Genomic DNA, 24,557 nt, shown 5'->3' with positions numbered 1-24,557 from the left:
AGACCAGTTGATATGTCAACATGGGTAGGAGCAAACTTACCAAGGCCCTACACATAGAAGAAGAGATATAGTCTGTGAATTTTTAGAGAGGGAGAATCAGTTTATTTCAAGGATGAGCCTCCTGATGGGTTGCCCAATCCTAAGTGGTCAGTCCTAAACACATCTGTACATGCGGGCAGCACTAATTGGGATCACTAAGTTTTGAGTGTGTATCCCCGCACATGTGTGTGTGCGTGTTGCACACATGTGCATGTACCCACATATATGCAAAACAGAAATCATATAAGAAAATGTCATGATTTTGAGAGGGAGGACATGGGATGAATTAGAAGACATGAAAGGGGAGAAATTATGTAAATACAGTGTAGCCTTATAGAATGTCTCAAAAATATTAAATGTAGCATTTATAAAATAAGAGAAAGAAGAGTTGGAATGTGGAGTAAGAGGAAATTTTCCGTGGGATCAATAATGCAAATGAGAACTCAGAAGGAGATCTTTTTATCACTGGCTAATGTACGCACACCATTGCACAGGCGTGGGGATCAGAAGACAAGTTGCAGGCTTCAGTTCTTTCCTTCCACCTTGTGGGTTACAGGGATTAAACACACACAGCCAAGATTTGTGGCAACCACCTTTACCCCTGAAGCCATCTTTCCAGTCCCAGGATCAATCTCTGTAGTGCTCAGAGGACGAAGAGACAGTGGGTGAGCTCAGAGGGCTTATGTTGGGAGCAAGGTGGGAAGGACACTGGGCATATTCTATGAAGGCATGCTATGGAAAGTGGTGAGTGGCAGGATGAAGAATGTAGACAATAATAGTGAACCACTCGAACTTTCTGAATGGAGATTGATTGATGCCTATCAAATGCATGGCTGTTCAGAGACCAGACCCAAAAAAAAAAAAAAAAGAAGTTAGTTTAAGATGTAAATAGACAAAAACAAGCATGAAGCAGTGTGAGTACTGAACATGAAAGTGAGCAACCAAAACATCTTAAATTCAAGAATATGTTTGCCCTGCAAGAGGACCTGCAAATCGTCTCTTGGGGGCAGGAATATTTTCTGGTGTTTCAAAGACTTGAGCAAATTTTTCAGGAGAGATGTGAGTAAGCTAACCCAAAACCATTGGCAGAAACTTATGTAAATTCTGGTTAGATTAAAATGGCAGTTCAGAATATCTTGCCTGCCCTGGCTGTGATGAATGAATTTACACTGTAGATTCAACAAGCAGACAGTGATAGAGACAAGAGAGGCTCAGGCAGTGAGCATTGAGAGCCTTGTATATAAGTGAGTGCTTAATATGTAGACTGTAAGGAACTCTGCAATTTCAGACTCAGTGACAAAGGTCGTGTGATACTATGAAGACGGTGGTGTTATTTCATGCTCTACACCTGGTAACGGCTGGAGATGGGGTTCACACACATAGCCAGCAGCAATCATGCTGATTAATTCGGATTTACCTTAAATCTCACTGAGGGTTTAAAGTGAAGCTTATTTTCTTTCTTTGGCTTTTGTCCATGCCAGGCTTTTAAGCACAGCTCCTGGCAGATTGGTTTATTTAAAGGATTTTCAGTAATTGGAGCACTGTCTAATGTTTAGGTTCTGCTAGAAATAAGCTGAAGTGCTGGCAGAGAGAACCGCATGGTGTGTGGATGGACAGTCATTGCTTTGAATAGAGAGCAGCATTTCAGGTGCAAGGTCACATCTGGGTGACCTAGTACGCAGGGTGTCTCCACGTGAGAGCGATCCCTCTTAGCAGTTGGATGCTATTTTCCAGTAAGGTCATGTTACTGAGAGAGATGAAGTCAAAGTGGCTTCAAATTGCAGTGTTCAAACGGACTGTGGTGTCACTAGTATGTAATCCCTGGATTCAGGCAATTTGGACTGGAGCAAGACCTGTTATCAAAACAACAGCTAAAAGGATCAATGATCATTTTGAAAAACTGACAATTAAGGATTTTAGTATGAAGAAAAACTTGAGTTGAATCAGAAACTATGTTAAGTGCTCTGTGCATGCTAGCTCATCTAGTTAGCAAATAATCCCCCAAGTATGTACTTTCACCAGTCTCATTTTCCAGGTAAAGAAATGAAACTTCATAGCACATAACTGAGGTTATGCTGAGTTGGGGAGAGCCAGGCTCAGACTTAGACACTCTTAGCTGATACATTGTGCTTGCCCCTCTGGCAACAAATATCCAACAAGGTGATTGCAGATTTTATGGCACTTTCCATACTCCACCCACAAAAGACAGGGTTTCTGTCATGTGTGAAGAAACAATGTTTATTTGGAAAATATGTCACTGAGTGTTTAGCAACCTGTGCTCCCACAGCACTGACAGTGGCTATTTTTACTCTCTGAATTGGGCTTGTTGCAGCAGGAAATTCCATTTCCAGAAGATGTGTAGGCTTCTTGTCTTGATACTTTGTTAGGACCCAGATTTCTATGAACACCATAAACTTGAATTGAGAATGGGGAAAATCATTTCACAGTAATTGTAGCGGGGAAGGCCATATATTAGGAAAATCTTGAGACTATCCATTGTTCTATAAACAATGGCAACAGCAGAGGATACCTTTGAAAAACATGTGCACTGAATAAAATTTAAAGATTAAATGTATGGTATCTGTATCTTTATGTGAATGGAACTTTGCAAGCATCTAAGATTATGAACCTATAATAATAAACCATGTTAAAGAAGTTAAATTTTCTATTTTTTAACCTATGAAACTAATGGGGAATTGTTTGTTCCTCTCACAGCTGAATTTTTATTCCTCTTGTGGGGCGTTTATCTCTGCTATGCAGTTCGAACAGTCCCTTCAGCATTTCATGAGCCTCGATACATGGCTGTTGCAGTTCACAATGAGCTCATTATCACGGCTATATTCCATACAATTAGGTAAGTGATCTGTCATTGTTAGGGTTTCTGTTGCTGCTACAAACACCGTGACCAAAAAGCAAGTTGTAAAGGAGAGGATTTATTTGGCTTACATTTCAACATTGGTGCTCATCACTTGAAGAAGTCAGGACAGAACATCAAACAGTGCAAGAACCTGGAAACAGGAGTTGATGCAAAGGCCAGGAAAGGGAGTTGCTTAATGGCTTGCTTCCCTTTGCTTGCTCAACCCAGCTTTTTATGGAACCCAAGACCAGCAGTCCAGAGATGGCACCACCCACCATAGACTGGACCCTTCCCCACTGACCACTAAATGAGAAAATGCCTTACAGCTGGCTCTCATTGAGGCTTTTCCTCAAATGAGGCTCCTTCCTCTCTAGCTTGTGTAAAACTGACACACAAAATCTGCCAGCACAGCTGACCCCTTGTCAACTTGGCACACAAACACATCACCATTAAGGCACACCCCTTGCTTTCTTATTCATCCCCAAGACCTCACATTAAAATCATAAATAATTTTAAAAGTCCCACAGTCTTTACACATTTCAGTCTCTTTAAAATATCCAATCTCTTTTAAAAGTTCAAGTCTTTCATCGGTGGGAGACTTTTAAAAAACCAGAATTAAATCCACTTTTCAGGAGGGAAGAACAAGGGAACCATCATAATCTGAACCAAGCCAAGCCAAACTCCAACAGTATAAATAAGTTGATGTCCAATATCTGGATGCCATTCATGACCTGCTGGACTCCTGCAGAGGGCTTGGGTCACTTCTCTGCCTCCACCCTCTGTAGTACACACAGTTTATCTTCTGGGCTCAAGCTGGCTCCACTCAACTGTTGCGGCTGTTCATGGTGGTCATTCCATGGTACCTGAATCTCCAAGGTGCTGGTGTCTTCTGCTGCAACTGGGCTGTACTTTCACCAATAGCCTCTCATAGGTTCTCTTCATGGTTCCAACACTCAACTTCTCTGCATGGCCCCTTCAGTCCTGAACCTTCACCCGCCATCAATGGCCTTTCCTGGCCTCTCATGGTGCCAAGCCTCAACTGTTCTCCATGACCCCTGAATGCCTTCAAAACCAGTATCACCTGGGTGACTGTTGGACATTACCAAGTCTGGCTACCAGCCTGAGGTACAACCTTGACTACCTCTGGAAAACAGCTTCTCTGTGCTATTAGGAAACAAATCCTAGAAGACTTCACCTTAGTAATGCTGGTCTCTTCTTAATCACCACTAATTTCTTATTTCCAGCCAACAAGTATCAAGCATCCCAACAAAGTTTTGCTTTAGTAGTTCTGGTATCTTGTTAATTACAGCTGATTCTTCAGTCCCAACTAACCAGAACCACAGAATTTTAATTCAAAATAAGAAATGGCCATGATAGATTCTTTAAACTTCACTCTGGAACATTGCAAGCCAGGCCTCCATCCTCTGCACTGCTCTCAATATTATCTTCCAAGTACCCAGGAAACATCCCACTGCGATCCCAATACACAATGGTGTTTCTAGCCCAAAGTGCTTCAACAATCTTCCCAAAAACATGATCAGGTCTGTCACAGCAATACCCTACTCCTGGTACCAATTTGTCTTTGTTAGGGTTTATATTGCTGAAATGAAACACCATGACAAAAAAGCAAGTTGGGGAGGAGAGGATTTATTTCAACATTGTTGTTCATCACTTAAGGAAGTCAGGGCAGGAACTTAAGCAGGGAAGCATCTCAGAGGCAGGAGCTGATGCAGAGGCCATGGTTCAGAGCTGCGTACAGGTTTGGTCCTCATGGCTTACTCATCCCACATTCTTATAGAATCCAGAATCAGCAGCTCAGGGATGATACCACCCTCTGCAGTACACCGGATTGTTCCCTATTGATCACTAAATAAGAAAATGCATTGCAGCTGGATCTCATTGAGGAATTTCTCTAACTGATGCTCTTTCCTCTGATGACTCTAACTTGTGTCAAGTTGACACACAAAAACAGCCAGTGCATGATCTTTGGAGGTAGCACAAACACTGCTGTCTTCTGCGGGCATGTTGTAGTTTAATATAAATAGCTAAGCTGGGAAAAATGAGTAGTAGAAACATTTAAGCAGAGGAGTAGGGAGGAGGAAGAGTAGCCACACGAAACAGTGTACATGTGGCTTTTGAGTCCTTTCTTGTGCATAATAATAAAAATGAAATGAAAATTGCAGGAACCAGATAGCAAAAGGAATCCTAGCATTTTAATGGTAACAAAAAAGTCATCTAAATACTTGAAAAATACTGAAAGGATACATTTAGGACTGTAATTGGAAAAGTTGAATATTTTTCCTCTGATGAAAGCGGTAGGGATCATTTCCCTGCTGTCATTTATACTTGCCTGGAATTGGAGTGGGATAGGAGGCTGAGGAATGTGTGAAAGTGTCTCCGTGTGATTGTCTCTCAGAAAATACTAGCTTCTCCATTTAGAAACTGATGATATCAAGAGCAGTTGGGACTCCAGGCAGATGCAGTGCTTAAACTTTTAACCAAAAAAGGTTACCTATTGTCTAGTAGCCCTGGAAACCCCATCGGGTCAGGAGTTGGGGAACTGGCCCAGCTTTCTCTTGCTGCAGCGCAAAGGTGGAAAAAAGAATATGAGAAGAAAATAAAAGGTGTTGGAAAACTGAGAAGAATGGAGTATGAGATTTAAAGTAAGCCAAGGGAGGGAGACTTCTTCAATTCACTTGGAATAGAATGCCTAGATCTGAGAGAGAATGCCCTGGGTCCAGAATGTGGTAAAAGACCAAAGACCTTGTGTGGTCCTATGAATAAAGACAAAGATTACCTTCCAAGTGAAGTCACTTTTTGTTACTAGTCTACAGAAGGTCAAGAGTGTAAGTTTTAAAATTTAACAAATTTGCTTCTCTGTAACCATTTACAAGTCAAATGTTTTGTTCACAAGCCACATAGTTAAAAGCCTACCAGGAGATCCCTCATAGGTGAATTACCAGGCCTGCTATAATCACAACGGTACTAAGGAGCGAAAAAACCTTATTACCCTACAATAAACTGCCAGCTTTCATAGAAACAAATTGCTCAAATTAAAAAAGTTCAAAGAAGTTTCATGAATGTACCTATCTGCTTTAGATGTTTTCTCTCTGGTCCCATACCAAATATGAATTTTAATGGATTTGTAAATCTGAACTAGCCCAGGTCCTCTCATTAACAGACAACTAAATTGTTTCTTAGATAAAATTTAAAGATATTTTAGTAATAAGGCAATGTATAGTCACTACAGAAAATTATGAAACAGTTAAGAAAGAAGTAAACCCCTCATTCATACTCCCCAAAGATAAGCACTGATAACAGTAGTATATTACGCCGGGCATTTTTATGTATATGTGTGTGTGTTTAATACATTGGAAATTTTGGAATCTGTATTTCTAGAAAGGAAATCTATATAACACTGATTTAGAGCATGGGTGGAGGAAAATAATAGAAATAATATTTTAAATCACTAATTCTGATGTTTATAAAACACCAGGAAGAGAAGCAATGGAAATAATTTTATATCAACAAGATCCACTTAGTCCTTTTTTTAAATGAAATACTGTTGACTAAAGTTCTCATTTTAAGAGAGAAATGCTTTCAGTATGACACCTGAGTTTTGTCTGTCTGCTTCAAACATGACATTTTATGCATGTATATATAGTACATGTGTGTGGAAATTTACCATACATATATTTACTTTCATTCTTACTAAATTTGGAGATTACAAAAATAAACAAATATCAAAGGACTAAATCTGTAGAGGTAAGTATGCAAAGGTCTTTCTCCCAGCCTGTTTTAATCCCTCACTGACTTTTAGAGCTAGCACAAAGAAATCCTTCAGGAATCCACAAAATTTTTTTGTTTGCTTTACTTTGAAATACACATTCTCAAATATTGCTAAGCTCCTGGATTTTAGGTCAATTTTTTGCAAAGCTGAAATACCATTTTAAAACTGAAGCTTTAAAACAACTGTAAACTGCTTTTGTCAAGGTATTTCCAGCCAGAGCTACAACCTGGCAGTAATTTAGGGCACATTAAATTGAAAGTAATTAATGTCAGCATTATTTCAAACTAATTTTTCAGAAGGTCACAATTTTCATTTAAAATGAAAACTTACTAAAATAAATAAACTACATCCTTCAAGATGCAGAAGGAAACTTGCTATGTAGAACAACTTTGTTTCCATAAGAAATAGGATTTTTTCCTACAAAAGGATGTTTACAGGCACAAATCCATTTCCACTCATGTGCCTTTCTTTGGCAGGTTTTGCAATGCCTACAAAATGACTGGGTGGGTTTGTATCATTTCTTTGGGGCACATCATTCATATTTATACACATGAATGTGCATGCAAATATTTGTATCACACATGCGTCAGAGACTGTTATCCATTGCTTAGTATGGAAGTCCCATTACAATGGTTTAAGAAAATTTCACATGACTCAAAGAAACAGATCATGTCAAAAAGTTTATTGCCTTTGAATAAAGTACAAGCTAAGTACATTCAAAGCTAGGGAAGGAAGGCCACTTTTCTCACAAAGGAATTAGAGAAGGTGGCCGTCTAGAACAACCACAAACATGTGAGCTATCATCAATGTTCTGCATGTACACATATGCTGTGAGTCTGGTTTTTCACATCCCCAAAAGGCTGAGAAAATAACCTTCCATTTTGAATGATCATGAGCTTCTATTTTAGCTCAGTGTCGTAAAAGGAAGGAGATGAGAAATGAGGAAGTAATACCCTTTATGACACCTTTGCTTTAAATATTAGTAATATTAATTTACTTAGCAAAATTGTAATGAATGTGGTACCTTATAGATTTTAAAATTGTTTCAGTTATGTTCAGTCATTAATATGTTTGTTCTGTAATTTTAATGTGAACCCTTGGGAAGAAATGCCTCAGTAGTTAAGAGCACTTGTTGCTTTTCCTGAGGAGTAGGGCTCTGCTCCCAGTACCCACATTGAGTAGTTCACAACTGTCCTATAATCCCAGCTCTAGGGGAATCCAATGTACTCTTCTGGCCTCCACACATTCCTCCACACATATGCCCATACTCACAAACAGACTCACACATACACATAATTAACAATAAAATAAATCTTAATAATATGAAATGTATTAGTATGCTACTTTTAAAATTGTGTGTTTTATGACATTGGAATAAAATTGTAATTCTTCCATTTCTAATGCAGTAAAATGGCATATGAGCATTGGGGAATATACAGTCTATGGGGAAAGTGGAAAGGGGATTATAATTACAATAAAACCTTATAAGAACAGCCCCTGGTTTGAGCAGGGGGATGAGTCCTTTGAAACAGAGCTCCATTTGTGCATGCAGCTGTGGATTGACAGGAATTCTAGAGCAGACTGCAGTATTAAATCCTCCTGCCAGCTTGAAGAAGAGCTTTATGGACACCTCATTGAGTTATTGCAAATATCACATTATAAATTATATAAGACAATTTGACAGTTTTTTAACACAAGGTTTCTCTTGCTGGCCATGCTTCTCAGAGGTGAAAAGAGTTTATACCGCATGGAGGAGTTTGACCCCCCCCCCCCGGCACCACAAATAAAGAATGAAATAAACACGGGGGCATCTCAAAAATTATTAGTATACTGACTTATTTACCACCGCATTGTTCACTGTTTAAGGTTTTTGAGACAAATAAGTAAATAATTAATACCTCCTTCCCACCTTCATTTCAACTGATATTTATAAAATAAGGAACATTATAAGAATGTATTCAGGCATGATGTGCAACTAAATTTTCCCAAACTGTGGTCTATGGCTTCCACTTTGAACTCATGTGCTACATTGCCTTTGTAGAATCAATATGTATTTGATATCAATACATGTCAACATAGAAGTATTAGCATATTCTACATGTACTTACAACCTTAAATAATAAATTTATAGTCCTGCCAAACTGTGATGAAAATATATGCTATAGAAGCAACCTTTTTGTTTTTCTAAGTACATTGAGAAGAAATGTTTCCAAACATGCTAGCTTTGAAGCAGAAATATCTACCTCAACTGCTAATATAGAGAACTCTCTTTTCAGATTTGTGCTGGCCTCGAGACTTCAGTCTGACTGGATGTTGATGCTGTATTTTGCACACACTCACTTGACTGTGACAGTCACCATCGGGCTACTTTTGATCCCAAAGGTATTCTTCTAGCATTGCATTTGTTTCTGCTAGACAATTGTGGAGTTCTTACTTCTGTTAAAAGTACCTGTCACTATGAACAACGGGAGTGTGGGGATTTTCTTGATTCTGCAAGAGTTGTCTCTGATATTTCTCCTGAGGAAAGTGAGGTTCTGTTTCTTCAGGAATTTCTTAAACATCTTAAATAAAATTTTGAGGACCTTAATTTATACCAGAACCCACTATCTCTTTTAGTCCCTTTTCAAATATTCTTTATTTCTACTTCACTCTTAATCATTTTAACTTATTCAAATTCAATCTTGTTGAAGCTGGCAATATCAGCAACTTTTATTTTTGGTTGTGAGCCTAGCCAGGTTTAGGGTTAGGGTTGAGGTTGGGATTGGGGTTGGGGTTGGGTTGGAGTTTGGAGTTAGGGGTCAGGGTTAGGGTTAGGGTTAGAGTGGAGTGTTGGGGTTAGGGTTAGGTTTAGGCTTAATGGTTAAGTAATCTCTCCTGCCCAGTAAGAATTTTTAAAGAGCTGTCATGCTAAGAACCTCTTCTCTATTTTCGCCTTCAGAGGAACCTTGTAGCAAAAAAATCAGAGAATTTTTGTGTAAATAAAATTAATGAGTATGAGGAAGAATAGAGGAGAGCAGGATTAGCGATACCATAATAGACGGAGTCATTATAGGTTTGAGGAGAGTTCTGGCACTAGTGAGATTTCCGGAAATCTACTAGGATGATACCAACTGGCAAACTAAGCAATAGTGGAGAGACTACCTTAAATGCTCCTCCCTGATAATGAGTTTGATGACTACCTTATATGCTATCCTAGAACCTTCATTCAGTGGCTGATGGAAGCAGAGGCAGACACCCACAGCTAAACACTGAACTGAACTCCTGGAACCCAGTGACATAGAGGGAGGAGTCATGAGCAAAGTGGTCAAGACTGGGCTGGTGACACCCACAGAAACAGCTGACCTGACAAGGGGGAGATCTTGGACCCCAGACTGATGGCTGGGAGGCCAGCATGAGACTGATCCAGACTCCCTGAATGTGGGTGTCAGTGAGGAGGCCTAGGCCATCTATTGGACCTTGCTTAATGGATCAGTATTTATCCCTGGCATACGAATGGACTTTGAGTGCCCATCCCACAGTGAGGGGTGCTCTCTCAGCCTGGACTCTTGAGGGAGGGCCTAGGCCCTGCCATGAACAAAATGACAGACTCTGAAGATCCCCCATGGAGGGCCTCTCCCTCCCTGGTGAACGGAGTGGGGATTGGGTGGGGGGCTGGGAAGGCTGGGGGGACAGGGGAGGAGGAGCTGGGATTGACATGTGAAGCAAGCTTGTTTCTAATTTAAAGAAAAAAAGAAAAAAGTGAGCATGATATTATGTATAGAGGAGCCTTTATTGTGGTATATGTTGGTTAAGACTACCCAGGCTTACAAAGGGAAGTGGATAAAGCATTCCAGGACTCAGCCATGTAGACTCTACATGGTTCTTCACCTTAACTAGCTGTGTACTACCAAGATTCTGATTAGTTTCAGTTTCCTCTGAAGTAAAACGTCTCACAATAAAAGAATATGACTTTGGAGTTTGGGCTAACGGTAGATCATTCAAGTTACAGCATTATAATTATTATCAAGACTCTTCTGTTGTACAGAGAAATATGGTATTACAGCCCATAAACCCAGAGTTGTGGTTTCTTGACATTTACTCCTGACTTCAACTCACTTCTCACATTTAACCTTTAGGTTAAACCTGATTCAAAAGTGCAAACAATTATAAACAATAAAGTATCAGTTTTACTTCCCCCTGAGTTATGTTAACTGATCACACTGTTTTCAGAGGTCACTTTGTTACTGTAGTTTATCCAAGCTCTTTAAAACTTTGTCATACAAAATATAGATTTATCAGATTAATGGATACTTGGACTGTTCCTTATATAAATTATTACTGAACTAGCAAGAGAATTTAGATCTATTATCATGCAAAAATATTACTCATGAATATTCACAACACCATTTTTCATAACAATCTAGATGTTTATCAGCTGATAAATGTATAAGTAAAACATGCTGCACCTTTATAATGGAAGATTATTTGTCAATAAAAAAGTTTAATGCAGGCTGGGAAAATCATTAGTCAATAATGTATTTGCCATGCAACCATGAGTACTTAAGCTAAACCCACAGAATCCATATATATACATACATATGTATGTGTGTGTATGTATGTATATAAAGTCAGATGTAATGATACATAACTGTAATCCCAGTGCTGAGGAGTCAGACACAGGTGGGTTCCTGGGGCTTGCAGCTTGCTAGCCGGACAGCCTAGCCAGCTAAGAGAATTCTATGCTAGTGAGAAACTCTGTCTCAAAAAATAAGGTGAACAGCATGCCTCTGGCATCCATATGCACACACAGACAGAAAGACATACTCTCATTTATATACAGTACATCCCCTATCAATTCACAAATATGTATACATGTACACACATGTGCACATAAAGCCTTAAGGAAAAAGGATGAAGCAGGAAATGTATAACATCTGACAAATGCCTGTTTGGGTTTGATTTTTATGGTGCTGGGAATAAAACTTGAGCATACTAAGCACAGATCCTACCACTTAGCTACAGCCCCACCTTCTTACTCTTGAGCTTATACTTGTGTCAGGGATTTTGATTGAGAACAATTCTGTTCGTTAAGTGGTATAACCAGTACCTTGTGAGACTTGGGTCTCTACACTACCATATTTACCACTCATATCTTTAAGTCTATGGTGCCTGTGGGTCTCACAGATAAGGGGAGAAAGCAAGGTTTAGTCACCATAATTTTTCAATAAGTTCTAATTACAAATCACAGATTGTTGTTAAATGGAAGATTGCTGCTTCCCGAGTTATTATGCACACATGGATAACTGGTGTTTTAGTTTCATTCCTGTTGCTGTGATTAAAACATCCTGAGGAAAGAAGGGGTTACAATTCCTAGCCAGAGCCCATTGCAACCAAGGGGAAGTTGAGACAAGTACCTAAGTGAGTAGTTACATCACATCCATAGTCAAGAGATGAGAAAAAACGGATGCATTGATGCTGCTCAATTCATCAAGCATTGTCTAGTCTTCTACAGATCAGTACCCAGTGCCTGCGGAATGGTGACACCCACAGCAGTAGAGGCCTTCCTACATAAGTTAATAGCCAAGATATCCCATGAACCAATCCCAAAAGACAATTACTCAACTGAGAATCTTTTCTGAGTGATTTTAAGTTGTGGCAAGTTGACATAAAAACTAACCAGCACAGCTGACTAGGTTAGTTGTTTGATGAGAACTATCTTTAAAAGCCTTCATGCCATAAAAGAAATTATTTCTTAAATTTAAATATAAATTCACTCTGAAAATTACACAAGATTGAAGTCCCAAGTAATACTGAACACACACTTTATTGTGCACAAACCCAAGTTCCATTTTGCTTTCCTTTGCATCAGTGTTTTCACTATCTATCAGTAGCAGTTGTCCAAGTCTGGCGGAGCTGTCTCTACATGGTCTACTAATTCTTTTTTTCAAGACAGGGTTTCTCTGTATTGCTTTGGAGGTTGTCCTGGAACTTGCTCTGTAGACCAGGCTGGCCTCAAACTCACAGAGATCCACCAGCCTCTGCTTCCCCAGTGCTAGGATTAAAGGCATGCGCCACCATTGCCTGGCGATCTATTAATTTTTAAAGAAAAATTTGAACTATTGCTAATCTGGAACAAGAGAAACCATGTTTGCTTTATAAACTGTTACTTCAATTTTCATAAAACACTGTCTACATATTGATTAAGGTGTGGTTAGATTGTTCTGCCTCTCTTTGCTGCCTTCTATCACTCATCAAAGGCACTCTTCCTGACTTCAGTACCTAAGGAAAATGCAGACAAGCACACAAAACCAAACAATAGCACATGAAACTAATCAAAATGTGATAAAGGGAGAGCTTGGTTAAAAATGATGTGCTTGAGGAAAAATCTCAGGTGTCAGTTAAATTTCAATTTTAATTTAAATGCCGTCTGGGTGTGATGCAGTTAAGCAGGATGATACTGTGCCCTGTAGGAGTCCCATGTCTTACTCAAGAGCTCACTGATGACTAAAGTGTGACTGGGATCACATATCCTGTCCCCTGGGTTTTATCTAAAGTAGCCGTACATGAAGTAGCCATAAAGTCACATCCCTTTCTCTAGGGCTAATTATCTATATAGATGAATAGATTCTCACTGAAGCAGAACTTTTTGTATTATATAATATTATATCAAGACAGTTTTTATCCATACACAAATACAACAAATTGCTTCTCTAAGGGAGACTTTCTTGTGGTTCTCCTACTTATTTCCTTTTTCAAAAAGCAAATACATTATGGGAAATGAGTAAAAATTAACACTGGGATCCTAATTAAGAAACAAGGGTAAAGTTGGGATCAAATAATGAACAGAGTTGATGATACTTCACAAACAGCACTAGCACATTCCAGGGAAAGCCAATTACAAACAGAACTGCAAATCATTGGTAAGTGTTGAGTGGACAAGTCTATCTAGATGAAGAAAATTAAATTAGCATCAGAACCTTAGAAGATGTTGTGCTATCTAACAATGGGTTGATGGCTACAGCTCACACTGAATATCTTTTGCAGTTTTCACATTCAAGCAATAATCCCCGTGATGACATTGCTACAGAAGCATATGAGGATGAGTTGGACATGGGTCGTTCTGGATCCTACCTGAACAGCAGTATTAATTCAGCCTGGAGTGAACACAGCCTAGACCCAGAAGACATTCGGGTAAGGACAGAGGGGCCTTTTGTCTATGTCAGCATGTCAGCATAGTTCACTTTATGCCAGTGATGCCAGCAAGCGTGTGGATTGAGGCATATTATGCACACCTGTGTTTCTGTCTGTTTTAAAGGAAAAGAGAATGTATGTGTGAGAGTGAAGGCATCCTTGAAGTAAGACTACAGTGCAGAATCATGGTATAATTGTTCTACACAAAACTGTCTCAGTTCTCACATTTGCCTTGGCCACACTTCTCCCCTTGACTGGCATGTGGGCATACCATGCTTTAACAAGGGAAGAAACACCTGTGAGCAGAGAGACTGCCTTGTTTAATATAATGTGTGAAAATGGATCAGGTTCTGAAGGAAGAAAATGCTTTGGACCGCTGTTGCCAGGTTCATCTAGTATCAGTAAGGACTGTACCAATGCCTACAATGTTTATTGCACCCCACAGGGTTATTGTTCAGCAGCTCTTAGGGTAATGGGTTTTGATATAGTCTGGACTCAGTCCTGGTCACACAAGTTGAAAATTCAATGAAGCAAAGGTGAAACCTATGAATTCATGTCTTAAAGTTCAAAGGTTGATTAAGAAATTTAAAAACCCATGAAGTTATAAGAAAGTTAAGAACAGGGGGATGTTGGTGGTCTGAGAAAGCTCAATCTTGTTTTGATAAGCTCCAGTCAGGTATTTTCTGTCTGCAATACTAAACCTGTGCCTCTTTGAATGTCCTCTTGTTCCGGCAGGATGAGCTGAAAAAACTCTATGCCCAGTTAGAAATATACAAGCGCAAGAAGATGATCACAAACAACCCCCACCTACAGAAAAAGCGGTGCTCCAAGAAGGGCTTAGGCCGGTCCATCATGAGGCGGATCACCGAGATCCCAGAGACTGTCAGCAGGCAGTGCTCCAAGGAGGACAAGGAGGGTACAGATCACAGTGCAGCCAAAGGGTCAGGTCTTGTCCGAAAGAACCCGGCTGAGTCCTCGGGAAACACAGGGAGACCCAAGGAGGAGTCCCTGAAAAACCGAGTCTTCTCTCTCAAGAAGTCCCACAGCACTTACGACCATGTGAGAGACCAAACAGAAGAGTCTAGCAGCCTACCCACGGAGAGCCAGGAGGAGGAGGCCACGGAAAATTCGACATTGGAGTCTCTGTCAAGTAAAAAACTGACACAGAAGCTCAAAGAAGACAGTGAGGCAGAGTCCACAGAGTCGGTGCCTTTGGTGTGCAAGTCAGCCAGTGCTCACAACCTCAGCTCAGAGAAGAAACCTGGGCACCCGCGCACGTCCATGCTACAGAAGTCACTCAGTGTCATTGCAAGTGCTAAGGAGAAGACGCTAGGGCTGGCTGGGAAAACCCAGACTTCGTGTATGGAAGACCGATCTAAGTCCCAGAAACCTCTGCCAAAAGATAGAGAGTCAAACAGGAAGTACTCAAATCCGGATAACACAGACATGAAAGATTCCGGCCTCCCAAACTCCAATCATTTGGAGGAGCTAAGAAAGCCTCAGAAATGCGGAATTATGAAACAGCAGAGGGTCAACGTCCCCACTGCCAATGCTGACCTGAGCCCCAGCACAACCCAGATAAAGGACAATTTTGACATTGGAGAAGTGTGCCCTTGGGAGGTTTATGACCTGACCCCTGGTCCTGTGCCTTCAGAACCAAAAGCTCAGAAACACGTATCAATTGCAGCTTCTGAAGTGGAGCAAAACCCAGCTTCATCCTCTAAGGAGAAGTCCCACCACAAGCCCAAGGCAGCTGAAGGTCTTCACCAACTCAACCAAAAGAATGTAGACAAGACAGAGGTGTGCCCCTGGGAGAGCCAAGGTCAGTCCCTTTTGGAAGATGAGAATCAACTGCTTTCTAAGACTCCCATTCTCCCAGGAAGAGCCAGAGAGGAGAACAGAAGTCAGCTCTGTACAACCAATATGTGTGCTGGGCAGCATGAAGAACTGCCCCCCAAAGCCGTGGCATCAAAAGTAGAGAATGAAAATCTCAACCGAATGGGAGACCAGGAGAAACAGACATCTTCCTCTGGGGGCATCATTCCCGGCTCCTGTAACTCAAGTAATAACTCCCACCAACTATTAACATCACGAGCAGAAGTGTGTCCTTGGGAGTTTGAGACCCTAGATCAACCAAATGCTGAAAGAAGTGTAGCTTTACCTGCCTCCTCAACTCTAAGTGCAAATAAGATAGCAGGGCCTCGGAAATAGGAGGTCTGGGACACTTTAGAAGTATAGCAGCCTGGAAAGAAAAAGGGTAATCCCTGATGTGATAGAAAATAGATCTGAAAATGAAAAATTACCAACAAAATTTTTGTCAGCCTGGGGAAGTATGGCACATGGTGTGGTGAGGTGAAGGCATAGGCTGGAGAAGGCTGGAAGCAGCTGTGTGTCCCAAGGAAGAAGTCTGGCTCAGCCGAGAAAAGCCATTCCCAGAGCATCACTGAGGAAAGCTTGGCATTTCAACTTGCTTAAGGGACATTGCTCCATTAGTATTTACACATGGGATTGAATGGTCCTAAGAAAGATTAACCAGGAGGCACAGAAGATGAAGGCATGGATTTTAAAATGGAGAAAGCTTAGATATATGTGACTGTAATTCTATGTAGCTGATTGAAAAGACCTACTTTACCTATTTAACCTTGGTAGCACTGCTAACTTAATGCACCCCAATACCTTTTATATAAATGATTGCTCTCATTTTCTTAAAATGTATGTTTCAGTACATTGTTGTGTCTCATATTCAAGCATTCCAGATTATATAATTTTTGCAAATAACTTTGATATTATGTGACACAGCACATTTATGCAATCCACAGCTACTCAATTGTCATTGCAAACTATCAAATACCTGCTATCTACCAACTATAGTTGATTCCGGAGTACAATAAGCTTTCTCTGGCTTAGGAAGTCATAATTATTATGATGAAAACTTTTAATTTGGACCATAGTTTTTTCATACAGTATAAAGTTGGATTTGACTCTATTATTTCCCATCATGGTTTGTTATAATGTCTTAATTTTTTCATATAACTTGAGTTTACTTGTTCTGCACTTCTTGTAGGGACCCTGAAGCTTTATTAATCTTGGAGATCAAATGGTCCTGCTTAGTCATATGTCTCAGTAGGTTAAGGACAACTTATCCATTGTTTGTTCCAAGTCAGAGCTAGACCATCCTAATGCATTGTCCTTTGAACTCTTTCAGTATTTCATATTAATGTTTCCTAAGGAAGAAGCCAAGTGAGGAAACTATGCTGTGCGTTATTAGCAAAGGAAGAAGGAAACTCTAGGAATGAAAGCATACTGCAGGTCCAGGAAATTGCCTTTCTCAACAAACACAGAAAGGTAGCTCCTAATAGCACTTTCAAGGGATTATTTTTATAAAGAGAAAAATTAATGATAGCATCAAGATCATTGTATGGATATATTTTTATTATGCATACTGGAAATATAATATTTTAAATTACCTTAAATTATTTATTCTCATAAACTTTTATTCATTGCTTCACCTAGGTATAGAACTTGCTGGACTCAAATCCCAAAGAAATTTTATAACCTGATTCACTCAAAACCCATGAGGCATTATGGGTTCTTCATTCTCCCCAGCAGCAGACCTTAGAAGTCCTGTAAACTATTATTGCAAGCTGCCTAGCTCAAAATGCAAAGCATAAAATTTGTTCCAAATCCTTGAAGCATATCATAGAACTTGCTGCATTCCATACTGATTCCGAGCTTGAAAATCCTGAGTTGCTGACTTAACTCTAAGGATCTTGAAATGAAATTCCAAAGTCCTGCCACATTTTATATAAAGATTAATCACTTAGAGCTACAGGACAGGCTTGTCTTTCTCCCATCACAAACACTGAACAACTGCTTATTTGGCCAAGACATTTCCAGCCAAAGGAACCATTCTTTCATTTGGTGAGCAACAAGGAGAATTTGCTAGCAGGATGGAACGTGGGGAGAAGGAGTTAGGAGGTAGATACAAGGCTGTTCTTACTCTCAGTGGAAGATAGAAACAGAATTCTTTGTATCTATCATCAAACTTTTCTCAGCGTTTTTTTTTAATTCAGGAATAAGCAAGCACTTGAAGAGTTGGCAGAGCCATGCATAAATTGCCATCACCCATTTGCTTGCTTCATGCATTACTCAGGTTGGTGGGGTAGGTTTGGAGAGCTATAGAAATTTTATTTTTAACTGCTGCCTTCATTCATTTATATCATCCCCTCCTTTCCAATCAAAGCCTATCTGCTAGATGACTTTAGAACACTACCTTGAGGAGTGTTTGTGAACTCAGTTTAGAGTTTCTAGATTCACCTACTTGTTTCACTTGTGTCTGAGATCTGTTAGCACCTGATTCACTTCTGAGAATTCAGTAGCCGCCTGTCACTGGATTTACTGCACTTCAGGATGATCCTGGTTGACATGTGGCTTACAGAAGATTTGCCAAATTATACCTTAGTGACAGCCCTCCCCCATTGATTATTCTCCACAATCACAAATCATCACCAATGCTTAGGGTCTTTCCTAGCATTTCATATTCATTACCTATCACCAAAAGAAATTGAACTCCGTTGTTCTGGAAGCTCCTTTTACCAGGATGGGAACAATTGAAAGTGCATATAATGTGAAGGTCTCACAAACATTTGCTAGGTTGTCCTTTTCAATGCATGTGCAGGCTGCATCCTGTCATTGTTTTAAGCCAGGGTTTATAAATAAGTAGATTTATATCAGTCTTAATAGAAGTGTATATTTTATGCAAGAATTAAATGCTTTACAACATAAATTATTACCCCACCCTTTGTAAGCTTTGGTGGCAATATGGATTGAAACCCGACAGTTGTCTTGTATTTGCTTCCTAGGTTTCTGCATGCAAGTGGTGATAGGTAGGATTGACAACACACTGCCTTTGACTTCTAGCATTTAGCAGCCGAGAGTTGTAGAGTCAACAAAGCTGTAAGTCTCTTCACTTAACCTGTGGTTCTTCTAAAAATATTATCTGAATCTACAGCATCCCACCATGAAATATTTGGTAAATTTATGTTGTGATGTGTTGCAGCATGTAAATAACTATAACTTCTCTGCAATAAAACATTTATATGAAAATTATTGGTGTGTTCATCTATCAAAATTTGACTATATTTACTCAACTTACTCAAAGGAATTACATAAAGATCTGTGACATTAGATCTGTGTGTGTGTGTGAGTGTGTGTGTGTGTGTGTGTGCATGCGTGCATGGTGTGTGTGATTTTCTTGTTGCCTATCTTTGGCAATAAGTAATTAGGCCAATATGACTATAAATAAAAGGGTGATAACTTGGTACCAGTAAAACCCATAAGACTAGTTGTGATTTTTAAAAGTTTCTATCATTCAGTTAGACTTATTTGTTTATCCAATACATACACCAGTTCTTCTGATAAGATATGACAATATAAAGGTAAATTAGGCTTCTAAGAGCATTCAGCTCATGAGAGTATCCAGTCATGTACATACAATCTGTTGAGCATATTAAGTTATAGGGTCAGGGGAATTCAACTCCTCTGGTGCTAAATCCCAGAAAAACAACAAGTACAAAAGGGATAATGTAAAGCTGAACAGGTAACTGGGCATGGTCTTGCAAGGTGTGTTTCAATTAAATACCGCTTTTCCCCACTGTACTGGATGCTAACAAAAACTTTAAGCAGGGTGTGGTCAAGTCATAGTGTAAAGGAATCATTAAGAACCTCTGATGAATGCATCCCAGTGAATGAAGAGACATGAGACACCTGGACCATTTAGAGGACTAGTGAGAGTAACGGTAAGATGGTAAGACGAGGGCCTGGGTAGGAAATGGCAAGACTGTTACTACATCAAACTCACATCTTCATGTGTTGTTAATGTTTTGTTATCCTTATGTAAAGAAAGAATCTAAATAATTAAACAGCTGTGGAAAGCATCCATATTTGTTGTCATTTGTAATGACATCAGATGGTTTACACTCCCTCCCTGAGAGAACCTGTTCATTCTGCTGTCCATGCTGTGGGGATCTTGAAGTACTAGGCTGAAAATGGATGCAGCAGCTACGAGCTCATGTCAGAACAGTTTGTTTCTTACTGGAAGTTCCAAACAACTCCAGAAAAAGAAGCAAGTGTCAAGAGGGCAGAGAAGGGAGCTGCACCCACAGCTTAGCTCGGAGTTTCTTTTCTTAAATGAGGATCAGCCATTGCCTCTTCCCATCTGTTCACACCATGTGCATTCTATACGCGATGCCTACCACAAATGAGTCCAGGGAGTCCATGACTACAGCTCTTTGAACACGCCTATCAGGGGATAACACAAAAGTTAACATGTAATGAAGATCAACTCTATAGTACATTCTCTTATGGTAAAGGAGATGAATTCACGACAGTTACTGGTGAAGTTGCTCAGGGGATATCTGTGTTATTGTTCACATGTACATTCATAGTGCTGGTCCTGGTTTCTTGTTCTATAGTTAGATCCTGTTAAAAATTCTTCAGTAAAGTATTCCTATCAGCAAATGATCCCATTACACATAAAGTTCTGGAAAAGTGAAAGATGGTCAGGATGTTATGTAGTATATGGCATTCTTTCCCCAAGAATGCTTGCAAAGACCAAAATAACATTGCTCCAATTTTGTCTATTTTTCTCCTTAAACATTTGTTTGTAGTAAAGCACAAGGCCAAGTTCAGGAACATTGTGTGTTCAAATTCAGTGTTAATTGTGTAGAAAATGGATAATAGAATGTCTAAATGGGTTTCTAAGTTTTCTCTCTTCTTATGTGGTGTGAAAGCTATAAAGTTCCAGAAATGAAAGTGTCTAATCAAATTAAAATGAAAGATAAAAATAGGATAAGGTCTATGTTAATTAATAGTCACAATCTAGGAAGAAAAATAAACAAGGCAAGAATAAAAAGTTCATGATAGTCTGTGTAGAACATACTACTATTTCAATTCAATCAGCAACAGAAATGATAAATGTGTTTTGTTGTTGTTGTTGTGGATAAAAGAGAAAAATTACACGTTGTCCTAAGACATAATAGAGACTTATTTCTTCCATGACTTTTGTAGCTTTCCTTTGACCCACTTCAAGTTCTCCCTTTTCTGTCTCAACATCTTTGCTTCAATATGAGTGTGACCTTTTCAGACATTGAAAAGAATGAGACTACAAATGCAGTCTTAAAAATCATACCTGGCTAGTAATGTACAGGAGCAATCCCAGGGAACTAGAAGTGCCTGTTTGCTTTCTTGCTCTATTCAAACAATAGCATACATGTTTATGTCTCTGAGGACCAGATGGAGTCCTCTGCCTTCTAGGCCTTTTCAAGAAGTCATCTGTGTCTCTAACTGCACTCACTTGTCATTTAGTTGCTTGCTTCTCTGAATCGTGGGTAAATTAAGGACTCTAGAGTTTGTTTCATTCATTGCTGTATCCCCATTTTAGCCTTTCCATGAATTCAATAAATATTTCCCAAACTAAAGTATTTGATTTCTAATCATTGTTGAGAATACATGTGAAAGGACAGACAGAACCTGACGACACCACATGTTCAGTATTAACAATCTACCAGGTTTTAGGAAATCCTAAGTTTATAACTAAGCCAAAGTAATCTTAACTCTCTGCTTTTATAAGTACTGATTTGCCAGAATCCAGAAAAAGAATGCTAAAACTTAGGCCATGGTCTGTGTTTTCAGACTTTAAAAGATATTTTCACATGTTATAAAAAGTTTTAAAATGTTATCAGACAAGATCCTCTGAATGGATGGGGAACAGGGCGAGGGGGGGGGTAGTGGGACCTGGGAAGAGTAGAGGGGGTAAAGAGGAAGGGAGTTGGTCATGGGGGAACAGGAAGTTGAGGGGGTGGGGGTAAAATAGGGGGAAGAGGGAATCATAGGATCGAAGACAGATCAGGCACCAGAGTGACCTCGAGTGATCTAAAGGTATAACATCAATTGGCAAGCTAAGCAATAGTGGAAGGACCACCTCGAATGCCCATTCCTGATAATGAACTTGATGTCTATAACTATCCGGGAGCCTTCATCCTGGGACTGATGGAAGCAGAGGCAAACACACAACTAAGCACTGAACTGAACCCAAGGAACCCAGTGACAGAGAGAGAGGAGTGATGAGCAAATTGGCAAGGAATGGGCTGGCAAAACCAGCAGAGACGGCTGATCTGAACAGGGGAGTGCTCTTGGACCCCAGACCGACAGTGGGGAGGCCAGAATGGGACTGATCTGGACCCCCCAAATGTGAGTGTCAGTGAGAAGGCCTGGGCAACCTATGGGGCTCTGAGCTGTGGATCAGTGTCTATCCCTGGTATACAATCTGTCTTCATGTGCCTATGGCACAAAGAGAGATGCTCTCTCAGCCTGGACTCTTAGGGGAGTGCCTTGACCCTACCAAGAGTGAAATGATAGACTCTAGACATCCCCTATGTGGAGGGATTTGGCAATAGGGTGGGAGGGAGGGTGGAAGGGGAGTGCGGGAGGAGGGGAGGGAGAGGGAACTGGGATTGACATGTGAAACAAGCTATTTAAAATTAAAATAAAAAATGATTAAAAAAAATGTTATCAGGCTGTAGGAACTAGCTGGTAGCAGTTTGACTGCTTGAACACTGGAAAACTGAGCCTTGGCTTGCTCTATACAGAGGATCCGCCAAGACTTTCATGCTAGGCACAGACTTTCTGAGAAATGAGATAGCTGAAATAAACATTATTGATAGTTGACTAACTAGAGTTTTCACCCATGTGTCTAAGCTTTGCTATACAGAATTTTATATAGATGTAGTCATAACATACATGCTAGATAGCTATAAATAATATGTGTGTGAGCCAAAACATATAGGTTACATATAAACATATATGCACACCCAACTTACTGGCAATAAGAAAAAAATAGATTGAAAGCATAAAAATATTCAACATAGTGCAGATATTAAAATATCAAGAAAAATAGTTTTCTCCCTTTTAAATCTTAAAGACTAACAGCTCTACATCCATATGGTGTATGATTTAACTTGTGAATTTGACTGTGCTTTTTCCAGTACTTGCTATGTACAGTAAGTTGAAGAACTTGGATCTATTGTGGTCCCCAGACCAAATTTAGTACAAGAAACAGCTCTATGTATTGGGATGAAGTCAAAGTTAATGGGTATCCCAAAAGGAAAGTACTTCTTAGTATATGAGAAAACCGGAAATAGTTGTTTAAGAACACTGAGTCACAGTCACAGGATGAAATGATGGTTCAGTGGTTGAGAGCCCTGGTTGCTCTTCCAGTGCTTGGATTCAGTTCCCAGCACCCACATAACAGCTAGCAATCATCCATAACTCCAGTTTCAGGTGATACAATGCCCTCTTCTGGCCTCTTTGGATACTAGGCAGAAACATGGTGCACAGACATACATAAACACAGTCAAACACTAATACACATAAAATAATAAACAAAAGAAGAGCACCAAGGTAAAAAAAACTCAATTTCAGAATCACTTAATAAAAATCAGTCAGGACCCATTTTTTGGAACATTGGAAAGCTAGGTAGGCTGCAGCTCAGACACACACAGGCTCTGTCATCCTTGTCTCTGATTGTGTCCGGTCTGTGCAGTCACCTGTAACCATGTAATGACCAAGGGTGAAGGCCCCAGAAGCATGGAAACATTACAGCAAGGTACACCTTTCCTCTTGCCTTGTGTAGAAACCTGCAATCTTTCAGTTTCTATAGCTTTTAATGATTAAGTTTGATGATAAATGCATATGCATGCACACACATATGTGTATATAACCACATGCACAAGTGTGTACCAGTGTGAGTGTGTGTGTGTGTGTGTGTAATATCACTTCAGACTATTCAGACTATATGGCTTTGCCATAATGTATGTAGCTAAGCAGCTCCTTCCTTATGGCCTCGTAAATATTTTCTAATTGAAAATAAGCTAAACACACACACACACACACACACACACACACACACACACGCGCACGCACACACACCTTGAAGTAAATTTGATGAGCAGTCTCTAGTCCCTATCAATTTATTTATATGCTATGGAGTCCCCTGAAGTTTGGGGTGGGAAGCTGTATCAGGCCCAAATAGGAAGCTGAGGAGGAGCATGTCTTTATTTTTTTATGTGCTTTCATTATTACTTTAATTTTAAATAGCTTGCTTCACATGTCAATCCCAGTTCCCTCTCCCTCCCCCACCATCCCCCCCAGCCTCCCACCCTATCCCCACTTCCTTCCACATAGGGGATATCTAGAGTCTGTCATTTCACTGAGGGTAGGGTCCAGGCACTCCCCTAAGAGTCCAGGCTGAGAGAGCATCCCTCTTTGTGCTATGGGCACATGAAGTCCATTTGTATGCCAGGGATAAGCACTGATCCACTGCCCAGGGCCCCATAGGTTGCCCAGGCCTCCTCACTGACTCTCACACTCAGGGGCTCTGGGTCAGTCCCATGCTGGCCTCCCCGCTGTTGGTCTGGGGTCCAAGAGCTCCCCCTTGTTCAGATCAACTGTCTCTGCTAGTTTTGCCAGCCCATTCTTTGTCAATTTGCTCATCGCTCCTCTCTCTCTGTCACTGGGTTCCATGGGTTCAGTTCAGTGTTTAACTGTGAGTGTTTGCCTCTGCTTCCATCAGTCACTGGATGAAGTTCTAGGATGGCTATAGACATCAAGTTCATTATCAGGAATGGGCATTTAAGGTGGTCT

The 24,557-nt window shown here is 40.1% G+C and overlaps 1 protein-coding gene across 1 annotated transcript in view; it reads left to right on the top strand.

Annotated features, from left to right (window-relative positions):
• Positions 1–18,962, top strand: part of Gpr158 (G protein-coupled receptor 158) — a 345,101-nt gene extending 326,139 nt beyond the window's left edge. Inside the window, exons 8-11 of the mRNA XM_005082690.4 lie at positions 2,755–2,893; positions 8,963–9,068; positions 13,710–13,856; positions 14,592–18,962. Of these exons, the coding sequence (XP_005082747.1) occupies positions 2,755–2,893; positions 8,963–9,068; positions 13,710–13,856; positions 14,592–16,067 (1,868 nt within the window). The 3' untranslated portion in view covers positions 16,068–18,962. The remainder of the gene's footprint in view (positions 1–2,754; positions 2,894–8,962; positions 9,069–13,709; positions 13,857–14,591) is intronic.
• Positions 18,963–24,557: the final 5,595 nt, after the last annotated feature.

Source organism: Mesocricetus auratus, unplaced genomic scaffold, assembly GCF_017639785.1.
Source record: "Mesocricetus auratus isolate SY011 unplaced genomic scaffold, BCM_Maur_2.0 Super-Scaffold_100013, whole genome shotgun sequence".
NCBI lineage: Eukaryota > Metazoa > Chordata > Mammalia > Rodentia > Cricetidae > Mesocricetus > Mesocricetus auratus.
Note: the sequence above shows the minus strand (reverse complement) of the source record. Positions and strands in the feature narration are given on the sequence as shown.